At 36.1% G+C, this 14246-nt stretch overlaps 1 protein-coding gene across 1 annotated transcript in view; it reads right to left on the reverse strand.

Annotated features, from left to right (window-relative positions):
• Positions 1–12052: 12052 nt before the first annotated feature.
• Positions 12053–14246, reverse strand: part of LOC106878313 (centrosomal protein of 70 kDa) — a 32510-nt gene continuing 30316 nt past the window's right edge. The window contains exons 13-14 of the mRNA XM_089364161.1: positions 13807–13886; positions 12053–12304 (exon numbers count right to left, since the gene is read on the reverse strand). Coding sequence (XP_089220287.1) covers positions 12243–12304; positions 13807–13886 — 142 coding nt within the window. The 3' untranslated portion in view covers positions 12053–12242. The remainder of the gene's footprint in view (positions 12305–13806; positions 13887–14246) is intronic.

Raw genomic sequence — 14246 nt, forward strand, 5'->3', positions numbered from 1 at the left:
CCGCAGGACTTGTTCTTTGTAAGCCTAGTACTTATTCTATCGGCCTCTTTTGCTGAACTGCTAAGTTACAAGTATATAGACACACCAACATCAGTTGTCAAACGATGGTGGGGGAGTGACAAACACACACATGCAAACACACATACATATTCATATACGATGGGCTTCTTTCAGTTTCCGTCTGCCAAATCCACTCACAAGATTTTGGTTGGCCCAAGGCTATAAGAGAAGACACTTGCCCAAGGTGCACGCAGTGGGATTGAACTCAGAACCATGTGGTTGCGAAACAAACTTCTTACCACACAGCCCACGCCTGCACATACATATATATATGTGTATGTATATATGCATATATATATATATATATATGTATATATATATATATATATATATATATATATATATATATATATATATATATATATATATATATATATATATATATATATATATACTTATGTATGTGTATATATATATATATATACTTATGTATGTGTATATATATATATATTATATGTATGTGTGTGTATATATATATATATATATATATATATATTTGTAAAAATATGTGACACTTATTCAGTAGCCATGATAAAACTCCGATTTTCGCATGCCAGGGTGGGAGCCTGGGAGTTTTATCATGGTTACTGAATAAGTATCACATATTTTTACAGATAAATTCCTCTATTTACATAATATCGAGGTCTGTTTCTTTCTTTTGTTGACCTTCCTGTCAATTATATATATATATATATATATATATATATATATATATATATATATATATATATATATATATATGCATATATGTATGTATGTATGTATGTATGTATGTATGTATGTATGTGTATATATATATATATATATATATATTAAACCAGTGTATCTTGGATAAAAACATCCCTTGCAGAGGTTTAAATATCCTCTTACTGACTATATATATATATATATATTGTATTTTGGAGAGATATTTCTTCAATGAATATATTATATAAAATATCATAAAATATCAAATATTACTATTAACTTTGAAAACAAAGAGATCTAATATATTAATTAATTAATATATATTTATATATATATATATATATATATATATATATATATATATATTAATTAATTAATATATATTTATATATATGTATATATATATATATATATATATATATATATATATATATATATATATATATATATATATATTTATTAATTATTATATATATATATACAAAGACCTCGAACCCACAAGAGTTAACAAGAGAAACAGAGACAGACAGAAACAAGGAAAATGCCCCTGATATTTGAATACTATACAAATTTGTTTTTAAATAAACTTTTCATTTAAATTTGCCAAAATTTTATTTTTCAAAAATTTGTTAACCATATTTACAGCTGAAAAGATCTCAAGAATCGAAACCAGTACTGAAATGTTTTTTATAAAAGTATTTTAGCATTTTCTACCTTGTCTTTTTTCCCATATATATATATATATATATATATATATATATATACTATATAATTTATATATATTATATAGTATTATATATTCATCATGGCTGATCTTACCAATCAGTTTCGTGCTAGGAATGCAATGGAGTGTTAGATAACAATCCAATTGTCTTACCTTGCACTCATCTGAGTTAGCCAATATGGCTAATTTTGAAATGCGGGTTTTTTTGCAGATTCAGAATCTCCGCCCTCAATATAGTGTGTTCCTGTAAAAAAAAACAAATCCTAAAGGCGGTGCGGTCCATGATCTTTACCTCCGCCAGAAGATCTATTGGTATGATAATATATGTGTCTATGTGTGCATCATGTATACAGGAAATTAGACAGGCTGTCATGAGAAGAATGTGTGTGTGTGTAAGCATAGATGTATGCATGTGTGAAGAATGAATGGCAATGGAGAAGGAAACAGTAAAAGAGTCTGTAGCCTTTGAAGTGAGAAGTTCATAGACACAAGTAAGATAAATAAAACCAGTTCGTAGTCATTAGTACACAGTAGTTGAAATACCATATCAAGTCACAGCCATGATGCTGACCCTGTTGCAGGTGCATGTCATACGTGAAGTTGTGGCTGTGATGCTGCTGCCTGGGACACTTGGTACAGGAGTTCTTGCAGGTTGTATATTTACTGTTGATCCATTGTGAAGTAATTCACGAACAGTGGAGTGTTGGAACCTGGGTGAGCGGTGTATGTAGGGAGATGATGTTGACAATGTTGAAAACATCATGGTGGTGACGAAGAAGGAGACTGCCGTAATACTGTTGGACAAAGTTGGTATGTGTCAACGTGGCTGCTGTGGTGTCATCACCGGAACTGGCTGTGTCTTGTGTGGTCAGTGGCTTGACCAAAAAGGATCTGGAACCGAAAGACCTGTATCGAGGAAAAAGCTGGGTTTTTATAGAAAGTAGTAGGTTTGAAATAGGGCTCAAAAAAGGTTGTTCACATGATGCTATCAAAATCCCTGACTGGCTATCCATGGTCAGTTGGCACAACATAGTAGGAGACAAATTGCACCAATACCAACCAATCAGAGTAGTGGACACAACAAGATACAAACAGCAGGCAAAGGCCAGTTAGTCCCTGCTACATTTTAATGCACATATATTGAGTCTATGCCCCAGGAGGATCAATAAATTTACTTAATATCAAATAGGACAGTTGTATGGTTAATGCAACACCAAAATTTCACCACCTGTTGCCAAGACATTGCTTCAAAGAAACATATTTGAATTTAATGTTTTATATTTTGTTTACAGTTTAATTTTATTTGACATATGTGACATTGCATAACTTCAAAATATCAAATATATATTTAGTATGTGTATGCATGAGCATTCATAGAAGCTAATGGGTAGTAAACAGCAGTAGCAGCAACATTATCAAGTACTATGACCATAACAGCCACTATCATAAACTTCACTATTTCCACTGCAACTGCCACTACTACTGGTGCTATGCTACTACTGGTGCTGGTGCTGCAGTTATTACTACTACTGCTGCAGCTGCTACTACAATTACTACTACTACTATTACTACTACAACAACTATTACTACTACTACTACAAGTCACTTGATCTGCTAAATCATCATCATCATCATCATCATCATCATGTTTGCCTCCACTTTTCCATGAGTGAGGAGTATTTTGAGTCAGATATTCTATAGCTGGATGCCCTTCCTGTCACCAACACTCACCTGTTTCCAATGAAAGTAATATCTCCCCATGACCAGACATGCTTTAACACAGTGTCTTAGAAATGAATGACATTTACAACAAACACAGTGTTAAGGCAAGGAGACATGAACATACATACATACATACATACATACATGCATGCATACATATGTGAAAAGAGAAAGCTGGTTTGAAAACTACAGATCCAAGCCATCACTGGAACTGCAAAAAATTTGTTCTTTATTTAAGTATATATATATGTCTCAAGGAGCAACTATATCTAACTCCAAATGCTGCACATATACACACATACATACATATAAGTATCCTCTTGATGTTGTTGAAATTCCAATGAAGGAGCCTTAGCTCCTGATCAACATCATCATTTAACGTCCGGTGTCCATACTGGTATGGGTTGGACAGTTTGACCAGATAAGCTGGAAAGCTGCAAGGCTGCACCAGACACCAGTCTGATTTGGCGTGTCTGTGTGTCTGTCTGTCAATTTATAGGAAGAAAGGCTACAGTATCAACATAAAAACTGAAAGTTAATTCTTGTGTAAAATATTCTGAGGAAGACAATGGAAGTGGTCCCAAGTCTCTATGTGGGCCCCCACCCCCTTAAGGGAGCTACAAACCCTTTTCCACATAGTGCAGTCCTCACTCAAAAAATTCACAGTCTAAAGGAGATAACATACATACAAACACACAAAAAGGCACACACATACATATGGATATGCAGAATACATATGTACATATACAGATGCATATATATATGCATACACACAGACATATACATACATACATACATACATACATACATACCTATGTGTATATGCATGTACATTGATGCACACACATGCACACAAAAAAACTAACAAAAAGAAATGCAGCTCCAATAATGGATATAGTCAACAACTATTGAAGATGTTACAAGAAACAACGAAAATTTTAGAAGAAAACAAAGAACAAATAAATAAATGAGAGGAAATTGAACCAGCGAGTGTTAATAAGGCATCAAAATAGAATGACTCTCCCCAGACACATCAAAACTAAATGAAAGTTCGGGGAAAACTAAAAGCAGAAAAATATCCATAGTCTATTTCTCGCAGTTTACAATATTTGATCTTCAACTGTCTTCCTCATTATTCTATGTGTAAGAAGTATTATGCTACTCACAAAGATAGATTGTTACTATATATTCCTATTAAATTTGTGTGTACACTTTAATAGCATTATGATATTGTTTTTATTTGTTTTATATTTATATCCCTGACCCACCAGGCTATTCATCTAAGAAAATCTATTTGTATTTTTGTTTGTTGTAATACATAAGTTCAATAAACAAGTTAACAGTCATTTCTTATACATGCTCAATACAATCTAAGTGAATAAATTTCAATATTCATTGTACAATTTTGACAGCTTTTTTCAACCCAGTTAATGACAGATGTTTCTGCTAGTATATATATATGTATATATATAGCAATAAGAAAATGGAGGGGAATATGAGGTACTCATCAAATTGCAGACACTGTATTCCGCTGATTAATCTGTTTATTTTATAACTAAATTTACAAAAAACACAATATACAGACACTTATGACATACCATGTCATATCAACAATTAAGATTTCAAATTTAAAGGACATTTAGCAATTGGAGAAGGGACAAAATCTTACAGCTGTTTCGGCCTAGTGTTGGCATGTCCCATTCTATCTCTATAGCTCCCGTACGCTGAAGCAGTAAAAAAGATTAATGAATCCAGGCAGATATAAAGCTCTGTGTTAACTGAATTTGGTTAACTGCATCAAACAATCAAATATTGATAAATTCAAATAGAATTAACATCCATGTATGACAAGTAGATTGAAATATCACTTGGAAGAATTTCAAGAAATCTGGATTAATTGGCAATATGAACAAGAATGGCAAAAATCACATCTTTAATTGATGATTACACCATATATAACTGACAATCATTTCCAGTAGTGGCTTATGCAGTGGAATCTTTTGGGATGTAAAAACGTGTTTAATATTGCATTGCTATTAAATTGACCTTCACAATCATTATTTCTATTGAATTAACATGTACACCATCTCATGCTGTGAATAAGTGAGTTTGTTTTATCAATAAAATTTTTCATATATTCTTTCCTAGGTGGTATAGGTATGTTCTTTAAAGATGTGTCCAAAAATATTTTTGCCCATTTCAAAGATAATCTACCATAAGCACTCATAAGCAAACAGGAGTTTAGCAGCACCACCTTAGCTGAGCAGTTATTGTGCCGAGGAAGGGAAATAACCCAGAAACTGCAACAGTCCACAGATATTGCTTTGTGCTGAGTGGGGATGCTGAACTCCTCTGTTCGAAAATATAAGGACACGGATATTATGTTGTATAGCCAGCTGGAGAAAATGTTTCCTGGGGCTAAACAACTGACATTTGTACCAACCAGGACTGCCATGTTACATTGGAAAACAGTCTTTACTTTAAAGTACTGTTACTGATTTAAAAATAATAATAATATATATAAATAAATGGAGTTAAACGCAGGTGTTATTCAAATTCTTTTACTTCCGACACACATTTCGAAGATATCACTGGTATTATTCCAAAGGAATAAAATGGTGTAAAACAATGTAATCTTCTCTTACAAATTATCCCTTCACATAATATTAACCTGTTAAATATTGATACATTCACTAATACTAATTCAGCTAATGCTATCCATCCCCCTAGAAATATTAATAACTTAGAACATAAAGACAGAGATAAAATGCCACCTTACATTCAAAGAATAATATTGCAGGTCAGAAATATAAGCTTTCAACTTTGGTCATTCAAGTCTGTTCCTGTTTTGGTCAATTAACCTTTTACAGACAAGAGTTATCACTAAGTGATTTGGCAAAAGTGTGCCAAGAGACAGACCTTGGCAATTAGCAAAGCTGATTGTTATACTGTTTTTAAAAGAGAATAAAAATTCTATTTTACAAATATAAATTTTTACAGGTTTTTGTTATCAGTTTTACATGTTTTGACATGAATCTGTATAATTAAACAGTTAAGATCCTTGTACCCCTAGTGTATCTCTAACAATTTAATAGACACATTCTTGTATTATTGTCTGTTGTAATACAATAGAATGGGCTGTTATTATTTAGATTTAGATAACCCTTCATAAAACCTTATGTTATCATATCTTTGTCAAAATACAATTTATTTTTAAAATAATGAACGCATTCATTTTTGCTGCCCTCTATTCCTGTGAAGGTTGTTGAGGTAGGGTCCTCAGGGTCTTATCAGAAGCAACTATAATTACATTTTCTGCTGGATTCCCAAGTGTGACCAACTGAGACTTTGGATATTATCCAACCATCTCACTTGTGATGTACCCCTAGGTCTCCTGCCAGTTGGCTTGGCTTGAGAAATCTTTTATCGCAATGTAACATGTCCATAACACTAGAGCTGCGATATCACAATGTGGAGAATCGCACCACCTGGAAAGACTCCCTAATATCGGAGAAACACACCTTTCTGAGTAGTTTACATTGAAAAATAATAACACTGTGTAACAAAGTTTTTAGTTTTTTTTTGTTTTGTCTTTGGTCAGTAAGTGTTATTTCCTATTTGCTTCTACCTAGAAATCAAAGGAAAGGACTACTATTCCCTTCAAACTTTGTGTTTGTGACCTGGACATCAATGTTTTGAAATTGACTTATATACCATTACATTTCTGAGATTCAGCACTGAGTTGCTGAAGCAGAAATATCATTATAGCAAATATTCTGCTCAATACCACAGATTTGTTTCTCAGTTGCTTGACCTTAATTACAAAAGCATATCTCTTGATGGCTGACAATATGTGCATCTCTGATCATGATAGGAGTAGTTGGTGTGCATCAAGGCCATGTGTTTGAAGTGATCCTTTAGGGTTTGAATAAATGTAACAAAAGCCAAGTTTGAAGGAAATATTAGCCATTTTTCATACTTCCTGGGGGTAAGCACATAGGAAATTATAGTTGCTACCCAAGGACAAAAATCATGTTACACAGTGTAATTTATTAAGATAATTTTGTCCTTATAAAGCTGGTATTTGGAACATAAATTAACATGAAAATTATATTACAAAACCAGAGGTGACCCAGGCAAGTTGGTATAATCTTGGTATATGACTATTATCAATACCATTACAGCCATGACAACCCTACCTTTAATCAACATAGTCTCCCAAAACTATTTTATGAAAAATGTATCCTTACATTATTAAATACACAAAAGAGAGATTTGAGAGATTCAGCTGTGAATTTTAGCAGATCAAGCAAACAGGAAGAGGCACCTTTATTGGTTTCCAATAGAATAGGTATATATATAGGATAGAAATTATGCTGATATGAAATCCAGAAATTAATGGAAAGAAACAACTACAAATAGTACATTTCAAACAATTTATTTAATATACAATCAACAGATTAAAGAAATACAAAATATATATTTTCTTAAAAATTAAGCTTTGTTCAATTGTAAAACAAAAGCACATATATATATACATGTATATACATTCATACATATATGATGATGATGATGATGATGGTTGATAAGAAGATGATGATGATGATGATGATGGTTGATAAGAAGATGATGATATACATCTGTATATATGAATATCCAGCTGTAGAAACTCTGCCAAATTAGACTGGAGCCTGGTGTTGCCATCCGGTTTCACCAGTCCTCAGTCAAATCGTCCAACCCATGCTAGCATGGAAGGCGGACGTTAAACAACAATGATGATGATGTTGATGAAGATATATATATGTATATATATATATATATATATATATACACATATTTTATAACAGTTGTCAAACAGAGGCTTGAGAACAAAAACATACATGCACATACACACACAAACACAGAGGCTTCTTTCAGTTTCTACCAACAAAATCCACGTGTGTGTGTGTGTGTGTATACTCTTTTACTCTTTTACTTGTTTCAGTCATTTGACTGCGGCCATGCTGGAGCACATATATATATATATATATATATATATAAATATATATATACACACACACACACATATATATGTATGTACATACACACGTGTGTATTTTTTTTTGATTATTAGTCAACTTGTAGAAAACAACAAACATTTACTGAAGGTGATATTGATTCGATAATTTGATTAAACAGCTTATTAAACCATTGGAATACGTCGTTAAAGGCAAAACTTGAAACTGCAGTCATGCGCACATGTATGCACGCACGCACACACACACACACACACATATATATATATATATATATATATATATATATATATATATATATATATATATATATATATATATATATATTAAATACATTTAATACAAAAAAATGTACATATGTTTACATATAAAAAGGTCCAACTTTCACAGAATAGAAATGATAGGAATTAAAGGGGTCGAATAAGAGTTTTACAAGTCGAACAGCTGTTTCTGGGGGGGGATTGATGGTCCAAAATAATGATTGTAAACTGATTCCATCATTGGATAATACCAGCTTCTGTCTTCAGGGAAGAATTTTACATATGAGGTGTTGACAGAAAGGAGATTAAAGAATCTTTATCCAATGATAAAGAATCTATTATCTGATTTAATTCCACCAAATTCAACTCACAAAATACTGGCCAAGCTGAGGCAATGGAAGAAAACAGTTGCTAAGATGCTGCTTCAGGATTGAAACTGAAACTATGTGGCTGTGAAACTAAATTGCTAAGCTTCTTAACCACGCAGCCATACCTGTGCCCTTGATGCAACGAAGGCAGGCAGAGCCCATAGGCTTGTTTGTCACAGGCTTTGCAAGACGGATGAGATCATTGTGGTTGATGTTTAGCTTGAACTTCTGTAGGTTGATGATATTTGTAAAGAAACTTTGGGCTGACAAAGAGTCCTGGAAAGGTCGGAGTTTTGTAGAAGGAATGGACATGATTTTTTAGTAGTGTTTAGTATGAAGTACAGGCGGGTATATCAATTAGGTAGGCTTGTGTAGAAGGGTGTGTAGTTTGCTAGTTCATGAGGGGCAATAACATTAATGGTAATGCTATAAGGGACAGAAACAGTGGCAAAGCTGAAGTATGTGCTGCCTGGGACAGTCCTTAAGTTAGCTTCCCCCAATCTCCAGCACCCTGCCCAAAAAACACATCCTATAAAGGCTTATACATCAGACCCAAAAGTTTTGCCAATCACAAAAGCATCAGCCAAGGTAGATCACTGCCCCCCCCCCCCCACATCCCATCCCATCCTCCCTCACTACACTAGTGGACAGAGAGAAGAGGAAACAGCATTGTGACTTTGATCTATGGGTGGTGCTGGTGAGCAGAGGTTCAATAAGTGATCAGATTGTCCCCTTTTATGGATGGAATTCAAAATGCTTTTTGTGAGTGTAGTGACTACTTAGTCCCAAGTATATGAGTAGTACTGAAAAATGGGACAAACTTGATTGTTGCAAAGGGTCAACAACTAGTCAAGGCTGAAGAATTTTCTGGCTTGGAAGAGAAAGCGCAGCCTTTTAGATACTATGTTGGCAATATTATCGATATTGCTTAAATGGCAAGCAGGCAGAATCATTGGTGCACCAGAGAAAATACTCAGTGAGATCCTGGCTCTTTGCAACCTGAGTTCAAATTCTGCCAAGGTTGAATTTGTCTTTCATCCTTTCAGGGTTGATAAAATAAAGTAACAGTCAATGGGGTTGATGTAATCAATCCCACAACTCAATAATTCCCCCTCCTCTCAAAATTACTGGACTTATACCATTAGAAAGAATACAAATGCTGTTGGGTTTTTAGTCCCATGTCAGCCCTGAAGGAGCAGACCCATGATGAAAGGTATTCCAGCTATGACCATCACATTTGTTTTGTATATTAGGGACTTTCTCAACCATTTTTTACCTGTGAATCCCTTTGATTCCTATTTTACCTCACTGGACCCTCAGCCATTCAATGTTTAAAAAATCCTGTTATATTTTTATGGTTAAATATTATTAGGAGTTAAGGCGGAGAGTTAGCAGAAATGTTAGCACACCAGGCAAAACGCTTAGTGGTATTTCATTTGTCTTTACGATCTGAGTTCAAATTCCTCCAGGGTCAATAAAATAAGTAATTAGTTGAACACTGGAAGTCAACGTAATCAACTTACCCACTTCCCTGAAACTACTGGCCTTGTGCCAAAATTGGAAACCAATATTAGGAATTGCATAAAAAAAAATTATTAAAATATTTTGTGAACTGTGAAAGTATAATTAATTTATTGCAAGTAAATTTTAACAACAAAATCTTATATGGACCCACAAACGACAAGGAGGATTTATTGTTGCTGCTGTATTTAGCCCCAGGTCAGCCCTGATCAAGCAGACCTGTGATCAAAGGCGTTACACTGCCGTCTTTTTGGGAATTACGTCAGATTACATTATCCAACGGGCCTATTTTTTTCTCCATACAGCGGGGATGTGACTTGAGGGACATATGACTGCTATACCAAGCAGTTTGACAGACCACATGGTGGCTTCCTTGCTGTTAGTGACGTTAAAAAAGACATTAGAAATTATTATTAACATTAGTAGTAGAAGCTCTTCAGCCCACCCCCATCCACCCGTCCACTAGGCCAGCACTGATCAAACATACTCATAATTAAGGGCATTCCAGCCATGGCTATCCTGCCTAAGATTACCTTTCCAGCTGCATCCTTCCCTTTTTTTTTTAAAGACGATGGATTTGATTTGAAGAAGTTTTAGCTTCTATTTCCAGCACTCCAACTAATCACACAAAGGTTCCCTTGCAGCAGCAGCTATTGCCTAGACGTCATGTCTTTTGTAACGTAACATTGGGTGAGAGGTTAATTCGAGTGTCATGGTTCAGACTGGCCTTCGACTATGCAAAGAGACATGAAGAAAGCCAATCAAGAGATACAGTGTGAGGTGTAGGACAGATGTCTGGACACATGTAGGGTTAGAGGTAGGGTGGCTGTCTGGCCATGTGTGGGGTACATGGGTGCGGGGCCTGTCTGGATATGTGTGGGGTACATGAGTGCAGGTGGCTGGCTGGACATGAGTAAGTTCTAGAGTGATTGTCAGGATATGTATGAGCTATATATATATATATATATATAAAGTGTAGTATATTGCCACTTAAGTGTGGCTGACCCCTAGGGGGTGGATGTTTCTGTTGCTTTTAGCCCCAGGAGGACATCTCCTCCAGCTGGCTTATCGACACACTACTGTGTCGATAAGCCAGCTGGAGGAGATGTCCTCCTGGGGCTAAAAGCAACAGTAACATCCACCCCCTAGGGGTCAGCCACACTTAAGTGGCAATATACTACACTTTATCATGCAGTTACTGTTAATACTTCATTTAGAGAATTAACATTGCTATATATATATATATATATATATATATATACAATGACTGTCAATGTATAAGAATGTAATATAGTGTATTGGACATGTATGAGGTGTAGAGTAGCTACCAATGATGATGATGATAATAGTGGTGGTGGTGGTGGTGTTGGTGGTGGTGGTGGTACAGCAATGGGATTGAGTTAAGAAAATTAAAGATGTTGAACACAAATAACAATGCCATTGACAATGATGAGTGATGACAATAATGAGTGATGACAGTGATGACAATGACAGCTAACACAGGAGTGATCACAGCGATATCTTATATAACAGCAATGACAATGACGACAGTGGTAGATGATGTAATAATGGTTTCAAATTTGGACACAAGGCCAGTAACATTTAGAGGAAGAATAGTTAGTCAATTACATCGACCCCAGTGCACAACTGGTACTTATTCCATCAAACTCAAAAGGATGAAAGGCAAAGTCGACCTTCGACGGAATTTGAACTCAGAACATAGTGAGTCAGAAGAAATACCATTAGGCATTCTGTCCAATGCTCTAACTATTTGGCCAGCTCACCACCCTTATAGCTACAGTAACAATGATGACAGTAGTAACTAGTGTAGCTCATCCTTCTTTCTTCCTGTATCTAAGTTATCCAGAACATTCGCCACTGGTTATCACTGAGCAAGTAGGGTGAGTGTCTTCACTGCTGGTACCACGTCACTTAGACTTTGGACATCTGGAAAGGAAGAAAATATTGGTATGAGAGCAAGAGGGAATGTATTAGGTGGGCAGTTGTGATGGGGTGGGTATTAGCAGGAGATTGTAGTGTTGGGTAATCAATTGTGAAAGAGGGTGAGCAATGGTGAACATGTTGGTAAATATTGGTGAGGATGAGTGAAGTGGAGTGAGGGAGAGTAAACAGAGGTGAAGTAAGATAATTAGAAGAAAGAGCACCGTCCGGGCATGATCGTTGCCAGAGCACCAGCTGTCTGACTTCCGTGCCGGTGACATGTAAATAGCACCGTTTGAGCGTGATCATTACCAACGTTGCCTTCCTGGCACTTGTGCCAGTGGCACGTGAAAAGACATTCGAGCGAGGTCGTTGCCAGTACCGCTGGACTGGCTCCTGTGCAGGTGGCACGTAAAATACACCATTTCGAGCGTGGCTGTTGCCAGTACTGAATGACTGGCCTTCATGCCAGAGGCACGTAAAAGCACCCACTACACTCTCTGAGTGGTTGGTATTAGGAAGGGCATCCAGCTGTAGAAACTCTGCCAAATCTGATTGGAGCCTGGTGTAGCCATCTGGTTCACCAGTCCTCAGTCAAATCGTCCAACCCATGCTAGCATGGAAAGCGGACTTTAAACGATAATGATGATGATGATGATGATGATGAGAGAGTCAGGAGAGGAGACAAATAGAAATGTGAAAATAGAGAAAAGGAGATAGAAGGAGACATGGAGAGAGAGAGAGAGAGAGAGAGAGAGAGAGAGAGAGAGAGAGAAAGCAAAAGATGGAAACAGAAATAAAGACAAAATAGCTTGTGCTGGTGCCATGTTAAATACACTGGTGCTAGTACCACATAAAAAGCATCCAGTTCACTCTTTGGAGTGTTAGGAAGGGCATCCAGCTGTAGAAACCATGCCAGAACAAGAGAATGGAGGCTGGTGCAGTCTAACCCATGCCAGCATGGAAAATAGATGTTAATTGATGATGATGAAGAGAGCTTGAAAGAGAGAGTAAGGGTAGAAGTACAGATAATAAAAAACAAAGAAAGAGAATGAGATATGAATGAAAACAGAGGTGGAGAGAGAGAGAGAGAGAGAGGTGGTGTGAGAGAGAGAGAGAGAGAGGTGGTGTGAGAGAGAGAGAGAGAGGTGGTGTGAGAGAGAGAGAGAGGTGGTGTGAGAGAGAGAGAGAGAAAGAGAGAGGGGGAAGGGAGAGAGAGGGGAGAGAGGGAGAGAGAGGGAGGGAGAGAGAGAGGGAGAGAGAGAGAGGGGGGGGGGAGGGGGAGGGAGAGAGAGAGAGGGAGTGAGAGAAGCAGATAGCAAAGAAAATGAAATTGGATGAGTGTAGAAATAAAGACACAGGAAAGAGATAACAGGGAATAGAAATGAATAGAGAAGTAAAAAGAGTGGACTTGTGGGTGTGTGTGTGTGTGTGAGAGAGAGAGAGAGAGAGAGAGAGAGAGAGGAAAAGAGAGAGAAAGAGAGCAGGAATTAAAGACAGTGACTTACTTAGTAGTTCAAGTAGTTCTGACATCACTGCATGGAATGCTGGGAAGAAAGAGTCATACTCTTCCAATCTTTTGATAATACTGAAATCAGAAGAAGACAAATAAATGGAGTTACCATGTAGAAAAGCAAAGTCCACATTCCACGTTACTGTCCTCAAAGTCAAATACTGCATTAAATGTCAATTTTGTTATCCATTAAAGATAAGCAATACTGGCCAACACTTGACAACTGTTTCCTTTAACACCTTCTCAATGTCTGTCACAACAACCTTTGTCCCAAAGCCAGTGACTCACAGTTTCAACTTCCACCATCACCTTTCTGTATTTGGATTCTTCCAACACCACAGACTTCCTTCTATGAGACAACTTCGTGAACAAAAGTTTATTTTCATATTGGGCATGTCCTCTCCCCATGGCATCAACAACTGGTTAAATTTCCTT

This window comes from Octopus bimaculoides, chromosome 16, assembly GCF_046866305.1.
Source record: "Octopus bimaculoides isolate indiv1 chromosome 16, ASM4686630v1, whole genome shotgun sequence".
NCBI lineage: Eukaryota > Metazoa > Mollusca > Cephalopoda > Octopoda > Octopodidae > Octopus > Octopus bimaculoides.